Consider the following 19,207-nt stretch of genomic DNA (forward strand, 5'->3'; position numbering starts at 1 on the left):
TAATATAAAATAACATGCTTATATTAGTTTAAATCCAAGCTTAATACATATAACCATTACTCAGCATTAATATAGTATAATATTCTTCTTCGCAGAGAACTCTGTGTATAAAGAGAGTTCAGACAAAATCAATAATCATGCTTTAGAGTAAAGTTTATCATATATAAAGTTTAGCATACATTATATTATCAAAATGCTTGTAAATGTAATACATGTTATAAAGGCGAGTGAGAAGATACGGCTGATTGATTAGGTTAGGGATTAGAAAAACCGCCAGTTTTAGAAAAGTAAGGGGAAAAATGTAGAGGCGCCATGGGTATGAACTGGAAGAGATATTCGAGGTGGAAAATAGAGACGCATATGAGGACCAATAGTCACTCCAGATAACAGATATATGCCATGGCCGGTAAAAAGTGGTGACCACGTATACCAGGCAAAGGGTGTCGACCGGAAGGAAAAGATAGGCAAATATAATGTAAAATAAAAATAGGAAAATATAAAAAATTGAGAAGAGTAATAGGTTAATAGGCCCAACACATCGTCAGATAATAAAGGACGTAGGAGAATAGTTGCAAGAATTTGTTTAAGAGGTACAATGTCCAAAACACACAGGAAATAAGATGTTTCTATGTGAGCATGAGCCAGAGGTGCAGGCAGGATGAACGTAAGACAGGAAATGTTATATAAAGAAGTATTATGGCATAATAAATATATTTTAAGAAGATTAAAAAAAAAAGTAAAAGACGAGAGATATGAAAAATAGAAAAAGCATTTGGAGAAAAGTGCTGGTGGTGTTAAAACTAAAGCCCTGGTTTGTAAAACTAGTAATAAACTAACATGTTTCTATCCAAAGTCTACACAAAACAAAACAAAGGATGATTTGCAGACATAGAAATAAAAACCCAGACAAGATTTTAAGAAAAAGTGTGATTATTGCAGTGGATGATCTCGTTATTCACTCATCCCCAGCTCCAATATAAACCTCCGTTATTGTCTGTTGTTTATTTACATGCATTAATTCCAGCTCGTAACTTTTCATCTCTGACTCTTACTTTCCACGGCTGCGCTTCCTTTCTGAAGCGCACCCTGGATTACCCCGATCCTCTCGGTACTGTTTGGATCTATGTTCGCGCGTTTAGCACTACGTTTCACCCGTGACTGCTCAGCGCCGCGCTTCATCTCGCGCACCTTGGGATTACCTATTCACGAACTGCCTTCACCGGTTCAGGACATTTGTGGACAGCGCTCACAGAGCGCACCACCGGAGTATAATTTGCACTGCAAGTATTTTTGTTGGCTCTGCCTTGTGTTGTGAATAAACTTTGTTTTTGCTATACTTTGGCTTCCGCCTCCATATCCTGCATGACAAATCTGGTGAATTCTTGTGTGCAAAGTGCACAGTCAGGGGATGTTTTTATAAGAAAAGGTCACCATCAAGAGATTTTTTTTACATGTAAATTAGAATCGTATGAAGGTTAACAAGGCCTCCTGGAAATGGGTGGAATTTTACTAAGAATAGGTGTAAATTTACCAGAAAACACACAAGCAAAAGGTGGGATATGCAAAACCCTGTAAAATGATTGGTGTATGTAAATTGTGAGGGAGGAGATATTAGACAAAATATGTAAATTTAACTAGGTGTGAGATATTAAAAGTAAGGATAGTTTATATCAAATTCGCACTTGCATGTGAAAGCTGACAGGTGCCATTGCTGTCAGGATGGTTCTCTCCCGAGAGCTCCATGGGACAGGCCTGAAGTGACTGCAGTAAAGCTGATTTGCTCCTTCTCATTCATGACTGGAAGATGTCTTCGTTTGGTTTGTTTATGTATTATTTGAAGTTTTGAAACTTATTGGTAATTGATTAGTGAATAGTTAAAACTAATTTGAGTATTGAGCCACTTAAATGTTATGTCTACTCGGACATGGGGTCTGAGTTACGACAGATGTTTGCAGATGATATTGTGATTTGTGGTAAGAGTAGGGAGCAGGTTGAGAAGAGCCTGGAAAGCTGGAGCTACGTGCTGGAGAGAAAAGGAATGAGAGGGAGGGCAGTGGAGTAGTGCGGTTGCAGAGAGAAAAGCGGGTATAGGAGTTCAAGTACCTGGGGACAACACTGCAAAGAAATGGAGTGCGTGTTAGAGAAGTGAAGAAAAGAGTGCAGGCAGAGTGTGGAGTGATTTGTGATAGAAGGCTATCTGCAAGAGTGAAAGGGAATGTTTATAAGACTGTGGTGAGACCTGCGATGTTGTATGTTTTAGAGACAGTGGCATTGAGTAAAAGACAGGAGGTGGAGCTGGAGGTAGCAGAGCTGAAGATGTTGAGGTTTTTGTTGGGAGTGACAAGTGTTGACAGGTTTGGAAATGTGTTTATCAGAGCGACAGCACATGTAGGACATTTTGGAGACAAGATGAGGGAGGCGAGATTGAAATTGTTTAGACATGTGCAGAGGAGGGACATGGGGTACATTGGTAGGAGAATGCTGAGGATGGAGCCACCAAGAAGAAGGAAAAGAGGAAGACCAAAGAGCAGGTTTATTGATGTGGTGAGAGGAAAAATGCAGATAGTTGGTTTGAAAGAGGCAGATGTAGAGGACAGGGAGGTGTGGAGACGGATGATTCACTGTGATGACCCCTAATGGGAGAAGCCGAAAGAAGAAGAAGAACAAGAATATTGGATTTTGCGTATAACAATGCAGGGAAATCATGCGATTAATCGCTATTAAAAATTTTAATTGTTGCCCAGCCTGAATTTAAATGTAAAACACACACATACACACACACACACACACACACAATTACATACATTGACATTTGTGTCACTTAGCAGATTCCCTTGTTCAGAGCGATGTACAAAAGTGCTCTGAGTCTCTAGCAATGAATAAATCTACACTGGTATGCTAGATTACAAACTTAATATAAATCAGCTCTGTTGAGGTTTTTTTTTTTTTTACATAACAAACTTGGAAAGTGTTTAAATGTTTCAGTTAGAGGTAAGTCTTCACCTGTCGCTTGAAGATTGAAGCTTGAAGCCTAGGACTCTGTTGTTTGGACATTTAGGGGAAGTTAATTTCATCACCTTGGTGCCAGAACAGAGAAGAGCCTCTCAGGCAAGTAAGCAAGCGTCAGTGTTTTGAATCGGATACGTGCAGCTACTGGAAGCCAGTGAAGGGGCGCAGCAGTGGGGTGGTGTGGGAGAACTTGGGCAGATTTAACACAAATCATGCGTTTTGGATCATTTGCAGTGGACGAATAGCGTTCAGGGGAAGACCTGCCAGCAGAGAGTTGCAGTAGTCCAGTTTTGAAATGCCAAGAGACCGAACAAGCTCCTGAATCTCTTTATCTTTTCTACTTTCTACTGTGAATAAAATATGGGTTTACGAAAATTGGTATATCACTGCATTCTGTTTTGTTTTACATTCGTCCCAACTTGGTCTTCTACCATCTTTCCTCAGCATCACACATCAGTGTTTCTTTGCTTTACATTTTTTTTGTTTCTTTTGTTTCTACCTCAGCATGACATCATTGGTCCTGGAAAGAGTGTGTTACTACTTCCCGTGCCATTCTGTGCTTCTGGTCTCCTTCCTGCATTATTGCCCATGGAATAAGCAGCTTGCACATCTGGGAAGGCACCATCAATGTTGAAAGATATATCCAGGATTTAGAACAACACACGGTTCTATCCAGATGATGTATTTTTTAGGGAAGGCAGGGCATAAATGTCAGCAGGGCAATGCTTAACCTCATACTGCATCTATGACAACAGCGTGGCTGTCAGGGATTCCCCTGCCACGCCCCCCTCGGCCACCGTCAGGGATTCACCCTGCCACGCCCCTCGGCCACCGTCAGGATTCCCCTGCCACGCCCCTTCAGTAGCTCTCAATGTTCCTCATTATCCCGTACCTGCCTGAACACCGACAGCTGTGACTCGTTACGGTTCAGACTATATAAACTCACGTTCTCGAGTCACAGGCTGTCGGTTCTTGTGTTGTCATGCTGGTGATACCCGTGGCTGTTCTTCTTCTTTTGTTCTTTTGTTTGTTTTCTCACCTCGGCAGCAGTGAGTGTTTCTTTGTTGAACTGTGTAAATAAAGACTATGATTGAACTATTTCCGCTTCCGTGTCATCAGCCTGACAGAAGAACCGACCTGAACCGAAAGCGGAATCGCCCTCCCGCGATTTCGGCCGCGATGAAGTGGCAGCGAACCCAGCCTCAGATTTTCGCCGGGATTCCAAGCTGCTTCCAGCGGCTCAAAGCCACAGAAGCCGGAGCATGAAAGCGCGGCTGCGCCACGCCCTCCGCGGCGAAGGATTTCGGCTCGCTTCTCCGGAAAGGAGAAGAATTGGGCGGGTTTCTAAGGAGCATCGGCGGTATGTGGAGGAAAATTTTGCGCAGTTTCCCTCAGAACGAGCCAAGATCGCCTTCTGCATCTCTCTCCTGTCTGGTGACGCTCTGTCAAAAACCAGCAGATTATGGAGCGCCAATGGGGCAATTTTGGCTCACTCGCGAATTCTGCGAGCTTCTTCTGGGGATGTGTGGGATGGAGGTGGTGGATCTCCACGACAGTCCCCTTGAGGATGAAGAAGCTTCGTCCCATGGGTCTTCAGAGCGCGTGGCTCCGTTCAGGATTCTCCAAGGTGCTCGGCTTCGTTCCAAGGTGCTTCAGAGCGCAGCTCCGTTCAGGTTCTCCACGGTGCTCAGCTTCATTCCGTGGTTCTTCAGAGCGTGGCTCCGTTCCAGGATTCTCCAAGGTGCTCGGTTCCGTCCCTGGGCATGAAAGAACGCGAGGCTCAGTTCCCGGGTTTCCTCGGACACATGGCCCTGCCCCTGGGTCAGTACAAGCGAGCTGCTGTGTTCCGGGGTTCTCGTGGACGCTCTGCACCAACTCCGAGCGTCTGCGAGCGCGCCCTGGCATCCCAGCATTCCCATGAGCTGTCAGTGCTGGCACCGGACATCTACAAGCGTGCTGCCCTGTTTCGAGGTTCCCGTGGGCGTGCCGCTTCGCCACAGACCCGTCACGAGAGAGCCGAGCCGCCACAGACCCGTCACGAGAGAGCCGGGCCGCCACAGACCCGTCACGAGAGAGCCGGGCCGCCGCAGACCCGTCACGAGACAGCCGGGCCGCCGCAGACCCGTCACGAGACAGCCGGGCCGCCGCAGACCCGCCACGAGCGCGCCTCTACGCCACAGTGTCTCCACGAGCGCGCCTCTACGCCACAGTGTCTCCAGGAGCGCGCCTCTTCGCCACAGTGTCTCCAGGAGCGCGCCTCTTCGCCACAGACCCATCACGAGAGAGCCGAGCCACCACAGACCCGTCACAAACGCGCCTCTACGCCACAGTGTCTCCACGAGCGCACCTCTACGCCACAGACCCGTCACGAGACAGCCGGGCCGCCACAGCCCCGTCACGAGAGCGCCGGGCCGCCACAGAGTCTTCACGAGAGCGCCGGGCCGCCACAGAGTCTTCACGAGAGCGCCGGGCCGCCACAGAGTCCTCACGAGAGCGCCGGGCGGCCACAGAGTCTTCGCGAGAGCGCCGGGCCGCCACAGAGTTCCGCCGAGGGTGCCGCTCAGCTTCCGAGTTCCGCCGAGGTGCCGCTCAGCTTCGAGTTCCGCCGAGGGTGCCGCTCAACTTCCGAGTTCCGCCGAGGGTGCCGCTCAGCTTCCGAGTCCCCAGGAGAGCTCGCTCCTGTTCCCGAGTCCCCAGGAGGCTCGCTCCTGTTCCCGAGTCCCCAGGAGAGCTCGCTCCTGTTCCCGAGTCCCCAGGAGAGCTCGCTCCCGTTCCCGAGTCCCCAGGAGAGCTCGCTCCCGTTCCCGAGTCCCCAGGAGAGCTCGTGCCCGAGTCCCCAGGAGAGCTCGTTCCAGAGTCCCCAGGAGAGCTCGTTCCAGAGTCCCCAAGAGAGCTCGTTCCAGAGTCCCCAAGAGAGCTCAGGCCGCGAGAGGGACGTCGTACCGCCGCCTGGCCGCGAGAGGGACGTCGTACCGCCGCCTGGCCGCGAGAGGCTCCACAGAAGGCTCCAGGTCTCCAGGAAGGTCGTCTCTCCGCCTCCGGTCTCCGCCGAGGGCGTCGCTCGCCCCTGGTCTCCGCCGAGGGCGTCGCTCGGCCCCTGGTCTCCGCCGAGGCGTCGCCGCCCCTGGCCTCCGCCCGTGGGCGTCGCTCGGTTCAGGTTCTCCGCCGTGGACGTCGCTCAGCCCCCGGTCTCCGCCGTGGACGTCGCTCGGTTCCGGTTCCACGCCGTGGAGATCACGCCACCGCTGGTCTCCGCCAAGAGCCTGGCTCAGCTTCCGGTCTTCCCGAGGGCCGCTGACCCGTTCGATCCCGACCGTAGACACCGTTTTGCCTTGGGCCCCTTCCGATCCTCCCCTGTTCTACTGCGGTGCTCATAGGGCCTCCTTTGTCCCGGGTCGGTTGGGGAGGCCTTCCTCAGAGTGCCCCGGCCCGCCTGGCGTTGGTGGGGTTTTGGGGCGTCGGGTGCCGCCTGGAGGGTACTGTCAGGATTCCCCTGCCACGCCTCGGCCACCGTCAGGGATTCCCCTGCCACGCCTTCCTCGGCCGCTGTCAGAGATTCACCCTGCCACGCCCCCTTCAGTAGCTCTCAATGTTCCTCATTATCCCGTACCTGCCTGAACACCGACAGCTGTGACTCGTTACGGTTCAGACTATATAAACTCACGTTCTCGAGTCACAGGCTGTCGGTTCTTGTGTTGTCATGCTGGTGATACCCGTGGCTGTTCGACCGCCAGCATTCCCCGCTGGTTCCGGATCCTGGTTCTGTTCTCTTGGGATTACTAGTTGCCTTTACTTTCGTTTCGGACTCAAGGTTTCGTTTGGGATTACTCGTCTCGGCGGATATTCTTTGTTTGTTTTCTCACCTCGGCAGCAGTGAGTGTTTCTTTGCTGAACTGTGTAAATAAAGACTATGATTGAACTATTTCCGCTTCCGCGTCATCAGCCTGACAGTGGCTTCGAAGAGCCTTTGCTTTAACCAAATATAAATATTTGGTTCACGTCAAAACAAAAGATATGCCAAAGAAGACCCAGGACTGCGGAGCAGTTAAAAACCTAAATCAGGCAATAATGGGACAATATTCCTCTCCCAAAAATCCAGCAACTGGTTTCCTCAGTTCCCAGAAGTTTACAGAAGTTGCTGCCAATTATTTTTCCCTTTAAACTGAAAGAATAATGTGCTATTTTAACATCTAATATAATTTCTATGTTCTATCATGTATAAAATATGGGTTTAAGACATCATTGCAGTCAGTTTGTATTTACATTTTAGAATCAGAATCAGAATCAGAATCAGGTTTATTGGCCAAGTGTGTTGACACACACAAGGAATTTGGTTCCAGCTGTTTGTTACTCTCAAAAGTACAGACATAAATAAAAACCTATACATGACAAAACAGACATGACAAGACAAAAACAGACTATACAAGACAATACAGACAATACAGACAATGTGAGACAGTATAGACAGTGTGGGTAATAAATAGGGATACAGACCAGTAATGTACATAAAGTGTGGGAGTGCATGGTAGTGCAAATGACAGTATTGTGTGTCAGGTATGATTAGAGAGTTTACTATAAAACTTTGTACAGTAAATAGCAGCAATAGTGTGTGCAACATATACAGATAATGTGATGACTGACAGTTCTGTGCAGTACTCATAGATGTGAAGCAGTGAATATAATTATGGTCAGTTGTTATTGAGGGTTATTGCTTGGGGAAAGAAACTGTTCCTGTGTCTGGCAGTTTTAGTGAACAAAGTTCTGTAGCACCTGCCAGAAGGGAGGAGCTGAAAGATGTTGTGTCCAGGGTGTGAAGGGTCATTAATGATTTTTTCTGCCTGGTTTCTGGTTCTTGTATGGTACAAGTCCTGGAGAGTGGGCAGGGGGGCACCAATGATTTTTTTCTGCTGTTTTAACGGTTTTCTGCAGTCTGTTTCTGTCCTGTTTTGTTGCTGCTCCAAACCAGATGGTGATTGATGAGCACAGGACAGATTCAATGACTGCAGTGTAGAACTGTATCAACAGCTCCTGTGGCAGACTGTACTTCCTTAATTGACATAGAAAGTACATCCTCTGCTGGGCCTTTTTCAGAATCGAGTTTATGTTTGATTCACATTTCAGGTCTTGGGAAATGGTAGTGCCCAGAAACTTGAAGTTCTCCACAGATGACACAGGGATGTTGGATATTGTGAGGGGGAGTAGTGTTGAAGGGTGTTTCCTAAAGTCCACTATCATCTCCACAGTTTTGAGTATGTTTAGCTCAAGGTTGTTCTGACTGCACCATAGCACCAGCTGCTTCACCTCCTGCTCATATGCAGACTCGTCACCATCTTGGATTAGTCCGATGAGCGTGGAGTCATCTGCACATTTCAGGAGTTTGACAGTTGGGTCACTTGATATGCAGTCATTCGTATAGAGGGAGAATAGCAGTGGGGAAAGGACACACCCCAGAGGAGCATCAGTGCTGACTGTCCAAATACCGGAGGTAACACCTCCCAGTCTCACGCCTGTCAGGAAGCTGGTGATCCATTGACAGATGGCAGGGGGTATAGTAAGGTTTAGGAGTTTGGAGTGGAGAATTCCCGGAATTATTGTATTGAAAGTCGAACTAAAGTCAACAAACAGAATCCGGGCATATGTTCCTGGGCAGTCAAGGTGTTGCAGAATGTAGTTTAGCCCCATGTTGACTGCGTCATCCACCGATCTGTTTGCTCGGTATGCAAACTGTAGGGGATCCAGCAGCTGTTCTGTCACCTTCTTTAGATGGGCCAATACCAGCTTTTCAAAGGTCTTCATGACGACAGATGTCAGAGCAACAGGCCTGTAGTCATTCAGTCCAGTAATGGAGGGTTTCTGGGGGACCGGGATGATTGTGGAGAGTTTAAAGCAGAAGGGGACCTCACACAACTCCAGTGATCTGTTGAAGATAGAGGTAAAGATGGGAGCCAGTTGGTCAGCACATGCTTTGAGACAGGAGGGGGAGACACCGTCTGGGCCAGGAGCTTTCCTTTTTACACATCCTTTTCACAAATCGTAAATGCAACTTGAATGCTGGGAGGAGTTGTAAGAGAGGATTCCAGAGGTGTAATGGGGGCAGACATTGGGCTGGGTTGGATGAGAGGTGTGAAGATATTTTTCTCAAACCTGCAGTAGAAGGTGTTGAGGTCGTTAGCCAGGTCTTTGTTTGCTTCAGTGGGGAGGGGCGGTCTCCTGTAGTTTGTGATATTTTGCAGGCCTTTCCACACTGATGCAGGGTCGTTAGCTGAAAACCTGCTTTTCAGCTTTTCAGAGTAGCTTCTTTTGGCTATTCTGATCTCTTTTGTCAGTTGGTTTCTGGCCTGCTTGTACAGTGCTTTGTCCTCCCCTCTGTATGCATCTTCCTTGGCATGTCGAAGTTTTTTCAGTTTGGCTGTGAACCATGGCTTGTTGTTACTGAAATTGCAGAAGGTTTTAGTTGGCACACACATGTCTTCACAAAAACTGATGTAGGATGTCACAGTGTCCCAACTTTTCCTAACAGTTTCCCAACTTTTTTGAAATTGTGGTTGTACTTTATTCAAAAAGTTCTTGGTTTAAATCATAGACTCTGAGCCCATCTTCTTTCATTATAATTTTTATTGTTTTGTTTAGTATTTTTTCCTTATTTTTTCTTTTTTCATCCTATTAGTTTATTTAATAGTGTATTTATAATTGTAATTGTAATGTTTTTATGCAAATTCTGACCAGAAAGAGAAATAAGATAAGTGATCCACCTAAAGCCAACACACACACACACACACACACACACACACACACACACACACACACACATTTGCATGAAAAGCTGTTCCAAATCTCATCCAAACTCTTCATCCAAACTCATTAAAGCACAACACACAGCTCTGCACTCGACTTGCTGTAAAGGTGCAGTTCCAAATTACTAACAAAGACACTTCACTACTGAAAAAGGAGCCACGATTTCCATGTTAAAGCTTTATTTCAGCACAGCTGAAGCGGAGGAAGCGGAAGCGCGGCAAGCGGGCGGGTGTCCGTGCTAGGCTAAATGCTAACCCTAGCCGGCCGGCTAGCCCGTCCATTTTTCTTTCCAACGTCTGCTCCCTGGATAATAAACTGGACTACATCCGACTCCAGCGAACCACATGGCGAGAGTTTAGAGACTGTTGCGTCTTTGTTTTCACGGAGACGTGGCTCCAGCTAGATGGGCTAACCGTGTTTCGAGCCGACAGAAACGCAGCTCTCGCGGTGGTGGCGTGTGTGTTTATATCAACACGGAATGGTGTAAGAACTCTGTGCTCGTTTCATGCTACTGCTCATCCCTAGTGGAGTTTGTGACTGTTAGATGCAGACCTTTTTACTTACCACGGGAATTCACCACAGTTTACATCGTCGGAGTTTACATTCCACCCAGTGCTAATGCTAAGGAGGCACTGAGTGAACTCTACGGCGCTATTAGCGACCTGCAGAATGCTCATTCCGACGGATTGTTTATTATCGCCGGAGATTTCAACCATGCGAATCTCAGGACTTTGCTTCCTAAACTCCATCAGCATGTGGACTTTGCAACGAGAGGAGCGAACACGCTGGATCTTGTTTACACAAACATCCCCGGCGCGTATCATGCGGAGCCCCGCCCCCATCTCAGATACTCAGACCACAGCTCTGTTATGCTAATCCCAGCATACAGACCGCTCATCAGACGCTCTAAACCGGTTCTGAAACAGGTGAAAACCTGGCCAGAAGGAGCCACTTCTGCTCTTCAGGACTGTTTTGAGTGCACTAACTGGGACATGTTTAGAGAGGCTGCAACCTACGGCGATTCCATCAACTTGGAGGAGTACACATCATCAGTGACCAGCTACATCAGCAAGTGCGTTGATGATGTGACCATCTCCAGGACCATCACTACACGCTCCAACCAGAAACCGTGGATGACTGCAAACGTGCGTGCGCTGCTGAAACAAAAAGACTCTGCCTTCAGATCAGGGGACAAGGCGGCCTTAAAAACAGCAAGGAACAAACTGTCTCGTGCCATCAGAGAGGCGAAGCGCGCACACGCGAAGAAAATCCACAACCACTTCCAGGACAGTGGAGACACCCGGCGCATGTGGCAGGGCATCCAGGCGATCACGAATTACAAGACCACATCACCTGCTTGTGACCGTGACCCCTCCCTCCCAGATGTGCTGAACAACTTCTACGCCCGGTTCGAGGTGCAGAACAATGTGGTGGCGAGGAAGACCATCCCTCCTCCCACTGACCAGGTGCTCTGTCTAACCACAGCTGAAGTGAGGAAAACTCTATGCAGAGTTAACACACGGAAGTCTGCTGGACCAGACAACATTCCTGGCAGAGTGCTCAGGGAATGTGCAGAACAGCTAGCAGATGTCCTCACTGACATCTTCAACATCTCCCTGAGCAGCAACGTTGTCCCCACGTGCCTCAAGACAAAGACCATTGTTCCCGTGCCGAAGAAGTCTTCTGTCTCCTGCCTTAATGACTATCGTTCCGTCGCGCTCACACCCATCGTGATGAAGTGCTTCAAGAGGCTCGTCATGAGGCACATTAAGACACAGCTTCCACCCTCCCTGGACCCCATGCAGTTTGCGTATCGTCCAAACTGTTCCACGGACGATGCTATATCCACAACCCTCCATCTGACCCTCACCCACCTGGATAACAAGGACTCGTATGTACGAATGCTGTTCATTGACTTCAGCTCAGCATTCAACACAATCATTCCTCAGCACCTGATCGAGAAGTTGAACCTTCTGGGCCTGAACACCTCCTTCTGTAACTGGATCCTGGACTTCCTGACTGAGAGACCTCAGTCAGTCAGGATCGAACAGCATCTCCAGCACCACCACACTGAGCACTGGAGCCCCCCAGGGCTGTGTGCTCAGTCCACTGCTGTTCACTTTGCTGACTCACGACTGTGTAGCAATGCACAGCTCGAACCACATCATCAAGTTCGCTGATGACACGACCGTGGTGGGTCTAATCAGCAAGAACGACGAGTCAGCATATAGAGAAGAGGTGCAACGGCTAACTGCCTGGTGTGGAGCAAACAACCTGTCTCTGAACGTGGACAAAACGAAAGAGATGGTTGTGGACTTCAGGAGAGCACAGAGCGACCAATCTCCACTGATTATTGATGGATCCTCAGTGGAGATCGTCAAGAGCACAAAATTCCTTGGTGCTCATCTGGCAGACAACCTCACCTGGTCACTTAACACCAGCTCCATCACCAAGAAAGCCCAGCAGCGTCTCTACTTTCTGAGAAGGCTGAGGAAAACCCACCTCCCTTCCCCCATCCTGTCCATGTTCTACAGAGGGACCATTGAGAGCATCCTGAGCAGCTGCATCACTGCCTGGTTTGGGAACTGCACCGTCTCGGACCAAGTCCCTACAGAGGATAGTGAGGACAGCTGAGAAGATCATCGGAATCTCTCCCTCTATCATGGACATTTACACTACACTGCATCCGCAAAGCACACAGCATTGTGGACGATCACACACACCCCTCACACACACTTTTTACACTCCTACCATCAGGAAAACGGTTCCGAAGCATTCAGGCCGCCACAACAAGACTATGCAACAGTTTCTTTCCTCAAGCCATCAGGCTACTTAATACACAGAAATGAAACGGAACTCTTACACACACACACACACACACACACACACACGCACTCAAATGTGTGTAACGAACTGTAACATTTTTCCTGGACTTAACACTTAACACACACTCATCACTCATCTCAATCCATTCCACCACCATTAATTTATTTATTTTTTATTATTCTCGACTGTACCATACTCTCAACTGCTGTTTTTTGCACATTTATCATTATCATTGTATTATACTGTTTACATGCTGTTTTTTGCACCTTTGACTGCTGCTGTATTTTTGCACTACATTGTTCTGTTTATACTCACTTCTGGGATATAGTTTTTATTTTGTATAGTTTTTACAGTTTTCTTGTACAGTACTGTATAATCAAGTATACAGTAGGTTTACTGGTCGGCGCTATATAGGGTTTTGTGTCTTGTCTTGCTGAGTTGGAGGATGTGATACGACACAATGACACTCTGTGGAGGAGAAGAACCACATCACACTAACTCACACCTCACATTAGAAATCTCTCAATAACCATCACACCACACTGTACACACTCATCACACCACACTGTACACACTCTATCACACCACACTGTACACACTCCATCACACCACACTGTTCACACTCCATTACACCGCACTACACACACTCCATCACACTACACTGTACACACTCCATCACACCACACTACACACACTCCATCACACTACACTGTACACATTCCATAACACCACACTGCACAAACCCCATCACACCACACAGTACACATTCCATCACACCACACTGTACACACTCCATCACACCACACTACACACACTTCATCACACCACACTACACACACTTCATCACACCACACAGTACACACTTTATCACACCGCACTGTACACACCACCATTTTGTGTCTTGTCTTGTGTCGTCTGTCTGCACTGTCTGTCTGCACTGTTTGCACCAGGTTGCACTCGATGCACTTTATGTAACTTGTGTTGTAGCTCTATGTTGTTTTGTTTGTTGTTGTTTAGTGTAGCACCAGGGTTCTGGAGAAACGTTGTCTTGTTTTTACTGTGTACTGTGTACCACTGTATATAGTAGAAATGACAATAAAAGCCTCTTGACTTGACTTGACTTGATATCTTCTAAAGAAGTTCACAACCATACAAACTCTGCTTCAATAACCATCACAACACAATAAATTCATCCTTGTTCATTTTTGTAGATTTTAATCATTATTTATTTATAAGTGATTAGATGTATCTCTATATTCAGTAACACAAAACACATGATACATAAAAAAAAGTAAATTAATGCTATAATGCTGGACTCCATAAAATCTTTAATTCTGATGGAATTGCCTGTGAAAGCCTGAACTTCTGTCATTTCAATACATGCACTTGTAACCTCTTAAAATTGTTAAAAAAAAAAATCTCAATTTGTGTGAGAGACAGTAAGTTTGGAGGAACGTGTTGAAGACATTTCCATACTTAGAGGACACTTTGCATTGGCAGCACATGCTTCAGTGCTCTGGGAGTGTTTATAGCGCTGTGACTTTCACACTTCATGACTGAGAGCTGCTGCTACAGAAACTTCACCCACAGCTACCATGACTTTGATCCCCGTCTTCATCTGGACACTGATCCTCTGGACTCAAGGTCAGACACTGCTTTATATTTTATCTCTACAATGATGTGTTCATACAAATACACGTATTGTTTCTGTTCTAATATTTCAGTTTCATGCTGCATTATTGTGTATTTTTACAGAATGCAGAGGTCAAGTCACAGTAACTCAGACTCCTGCAATGAAATCTGTTCTTCCAGGAGAAACAGTCACCATCAACTGTAAAACCAGTCCAGCAGTGTACAAGGATTCAAATGGTGACTGGTTGCACTGGTATCAGCAGAAAGCTGGAGAAGCTCCTAAACTCCTGATTAAACTTGTAAATCAGCTACAGTCGGGTTTTCCAGCTCGTTTTAGTGGCAGTGGATCTGGATCTGATTTCACTCTGACCATCAGTGGAGTCCAGACTGAAGATGCAGGAGATTATTACTGTCAAAGTTTCCATTATATCAGTAGCACCAACCTGTTCACACAGTGATATAGAGTCGTACAAAAACCTCCCTCAGTCAGATAGTAGAGAAACTGCACTGCTGCAGCTGGGAGCGACTGCAGGTGCTAAGTTGGAGGATGTGATACACACAAACACACAAATTACTATTTAACAGACACGACCATCAGGGCTTTTACTTTGATTTGTGTCTGTGTGTTTAATCTGTTGGTCTCCAGAACATTTTGGACCAGAACACAAATTAAATTTAGCAGTTTGCTTTCCTGGTCAGAAACAGATCATTAAGATTATCTGTGATTATTTCCCACAGTGATTTATCATCTTTTATAATGTCTTGAGCATATAGAATTAGGTGCACTAACAAGATTTCTCATCAGAGTGAAAATTTCACCCTGGAGGAGGAACTGCTACTGAATAATTAGTATTATAATTAGTCATGAAAAGATTTTATTATATTAAAATGTCTGTTTAATTAAAACTATTATTAAATCGATTGCACTAAAGTGTAAAAATGCAGAAACCCTGAATATGTGTATAAACATATTTAATGTACAGTATTAATAGGGTTAAATGTGCATTAAGGACATGGAGGTCATCAGGAGTCTTTATAATGAATAATCAGGTAAACAGATACTGAGACAGATGCAGTGGTGATTTGTGTATGAAGTGCATCATCTATAATGTAAAGCAATCATATTTACTGATGCTTTTATTAATAATTCAGAGCAGGACATTGCAGTGAAACACACACGTAACATATTTAGGTGATAATTAAGTAATATGTGTAACTGTCTCCTTTCACTCAGTAGCACAGAGCAGTGAAATGAGAGGGAGATTTACATGAAGACGGCTGAATGATCCTCTTTCTCCCAAAATAGACCACCACTTTCACCAGATGTTCAACTTCCTTCAGCCAAACTCACTGAAGCACAACACACAGCACTGAATGTACAGCTAAACACACTCTCTCATCACACTGATAATGACTACTAACTCTAATAAAACACACCCAATGTCCAAAATGAAGCTTTATTTCAGCAGAGCAAAACTACAGGAAGAGCAACAGGACAGTGAAGAGAGTAAAGACAGGAATATCAGCATTGTGTAGAATTGAAACTCTATTGTAGATGGATGTGTGAGCAGCTCAGTTTTTAATTCTATCTTAGAGCTGTTAGTCTTCACACTGGCTCTTTCTGAACACGACTGGATGATTGACACTGTCATGGGAGACGGTACAGACAAACTCCTCCCCCTTTTCCCAGAGTGCTTTGCTGAGGTTCAGGGTGCTGCTGCGTGTGTAACCGTCCTTCTTCTGTTCTTCAGGGCTGGTTAGAACCCCTTCATTCACCACTGAGCCATCCACTGTCCAGCTCACTGTCGCCCCCTGTGGAGAGTAGGCAGACAGCAGGCAGAGCAGTGAGGCCGGTCCCTCAGAAAGCTGCAGAGACGATGGATGAAGCAGAGACACGGAGGGCTTCACAGTGGGACCCTCTGAAAAACACACATTTACACAAAGATACACAACATTACTGCTTCTTCACATCACTGCAGTCACGTAGATTTAATCAGCAGGAGAACCTTTACGAGCTACTCGTTATATTGTGGAGCGACTCGGACTTCAATCAGCTTTATTCTGTTTTAGTCACTTCTTACTGAAGTGTCATAGAAAACGCTCCCTGTGTGATAGTATGAAATTGATCTCATAACAAAAATGTTCACTATTTAACACAAACACACAGCAGCATTCGTCTGTATTTTCCATCAGCACAAAGATTTCAGAATAATGTACACAACACTGCAGATATGAACCAGTGAGCAGGTTTCCACTCACCAACACAAACATACTGGAGATTTATGACATGTTCATTCATTTACATTCACACGTTTCTTATTCATTTTACTACAGAAAGTTTAGAGTTACTCCCAACTTATTACTGTAAACTACACAAATTATAATTAAAGTGGAATTATTTGGAACTTATTAATGATGAATTATGTAATATGTAATTATTTATTTGTGTACATAATTTTGTATAAAATGAAGAATTTTAGAAATAAAAGTGACTTACTGATGCTGAGTTTTGTTCCTCCACCAAAAGTCCACCACAGTGATACATTCTAATGAAACCGTCGTACAAAAACCTCTGTTACACTACAGTGAACCTAAACACACACACACACACACACACACACACACACACACACACACACACACACACACACACACACCCTCAATCCTGAGCACAGTGTGCTATACACTGAAAAAGACAGGAGGAGAAATAACACAAAATGATGGATTAGTGATAAGATTTGACTCTGTTACTGGGATTTGTGTGTTTAATATTTTGTTCTTTAGAACTTTTGAGGCCCAAAACACAAATTCAATATAACCTTGTTGTTTTCCTGTTCAAAAACAACTAATTCATTAGGATCAGCTGTGATTATTTAATACAGGGCTTCATCATCTTTTAGAATATTTTGAGCATATAGCATTAGGTATGCTAGAATATTTTCTTAGCAGAATGTGGTAAAGATGTTTCCATACTTAGAGGACACTTTGCATTAGCAGCACATGCTTCAGTGCTCTGGGAGTGTTTATAGCGCTGTGACTTTCACACTTCATGACTGAGAGCTGCTGCTACAGAAACTTCACCCACAGCTACCATGACTTTGATCCCCGTCTTCATCTGGACACTGATCCTCTGGACTCAAGGTCAGACACTGCTTCATATTTTATCTCTACAATGATGTGTTCATACAAATACACATATTGTTTCTGTTCTAATATTTCAGTTTCATGCTGCATTATTGTGTATTTTTACAGAATGCAGAGGGCAAGTCACAGTAACTCAGACTCCTGCAGTGAAATCTGTTCTTCCAGGAGAAACAGTCACCATCAACTGTAAAACTAATCCCCAGGTCTATCAAGACTGGAGTTATCAACCTTTAGCTTGGTATCAGCAGAAACATGGAGAAGCACCTAAACTTCTGATCAAAAAAGCAAATGAATTACAGTCTGGTGTTCCAGCTCGTTTTAGTGGCAGTGGATCTGGATCTGATTTCACTCTGACCATCAGTGGAGTCCAGACTGAAGATGCAGGAGATTATTACTGTCAGAGTGACCATTATATCAGTAGCACCAACCTGTTCACACAGTGATATAGAGTCGTACAAAACCTCCTCAGTCAGATAGTAGAGAAACTGCACTGCTGCAGCTGGGAGCGACTGCAGGTGCTGAGTTGGAGGATGTGATGCACACAAACACACAAATTCCTATTTAACAGACACAAATCTTGGGTCTGTTACTGTGATTCGTGTCTGTGTGTTTAATCTGTTGAACATTCTCCAGAACATATTCAGAACATTTTAGACCCAGAACACAATTTAAATGTAGCCGTTTTGTTTTCCTTGTGAGATACAACTAATGAGTTCATTAGGATCAGCTGTGAGTATTTCCTACAGAGCTTCATCAACTTTTATAACGTTTCAAGCATATAGCATTAGGTACACTATAAAGTTTTTTAGCAGAGATATGAGAAAAAAAACATTAAAATACAAAAACCACACAGAAAAACCCATATAAATGTGTTTGACTCTTTAAGATGTTTGGTCTGTTTAGAGGAGAAGACTTGATATAACACCTCTCATATACTGACCATGAATTTCAGCCTTGGTTACAGAATCAGTTCATATGAATCAGTTAATTTCCTGCTGGTTGCGGTGGAGCTCCAACAGTCCTGTACCTTAGTGGTGGACTTTCTATGTTTTGGTGTTTCAGGGCCTGATTCATGTCTGTTAGGCGTAGGTCAGAGACAGTGCCTTTAGTCTGTAGGCTTAGGATGTCATCACTGATCATCACACTCATCACTGATCATCACACTCATCACTGATAATCACACTCAACACTGATCATCACACTCAACACTGATCATCACACTCACATTACTGACCATCACACTAATCACTGACCATCACACTCATCACTGACCATCACACATCACTGATCATCACGCCACATCACTGACCATCACACTCATCACTGACCATCACACTCACATCACGGACCATTACACACTCATCACTGACCATCACACTCACCACTGACCATTACACACTCATCACTGACCAACACACTCACATCACTGACCATTACACTCATATTACTGACCATTACACTCACATCACTGCCCATCACACTCACATCACTGACCATCACACTAATCACTGATCATCACACATCACTGACCATCACACTCATCACTGACCATCTCATTCACATCACTGGTCATCATACTTATCACTGATCATTACACATCACTGACCATCACACTCATCACTGACCATCACACTCATCACTGACCATCACACTCATCACTGACCATCTCATTCACATTACTGATCATCACACTCACATGACTGACCATCACACTCATCACTGACCATTACACTCACATCACTGACCAAGAGAGAAAAGGAGAAACATGTAAAAGTTAAATCTTTGAAATCTGAATGTGGAG

The 19,207-nt window shown here is 45.4% G+C and overlaps 1 protein-coding gene across 9 annotated transcripts in view; it reads left to right on the forward strand.

Moving 5' to 3' along the window:
- igl4v8 (immunoglobulin light 4 variable 8) overlaps positions 1-19,207 on the forward strand; it is a 74,860-nt gene that overhangs the window by 45,398 nt on the left and 10,255 nt on the right. The window contains exons 1-2 of one of the 9 annotated variants that reach the window (XM_046859589.1): positions 14,211-14,274; positions 14,386-14,711. The exons of 2 other annotated variants lie outside the window; for them this stretch is intronic. In XM_046859589.1, the coding sequence (XP_046715545.1) occupies positions 14,226-14,274; positions 14,386-14,711 (375 nt within the window). In that variant the 5' untranslated portion in view covers positions 14,211-14,225. Of the gene's footprint in view, positions 1-3,537; positions 3,545-14,210; positions 14,275-14,385; positions 14,712-17,339; positions 17,404-17,514; positions 17,841-19,207 lie in introns of those variants that run through there. 6 more of the 9 variants (XM_046859590.1, XM_046859593.1, XM_046859585.1 and 3 more) reach the window with 6 other exon arrangements.

The sequence above is a fragment of the Silurus meridionalis genome, chromosome 10, assembly GCF_014805685.1.
Source record: "Silurus meridionalis isolate SWU-2019-XX chromosome 10, ASM1480568v1, whole genome shotgun sequence".
Taxonomy (NCBI): domain Eukaryota; kingdom Metazoa; phylum Chordata; class Actinopteri; order Siluriformes; family Siluridae; genus Silurus; species Silurus meridionalis.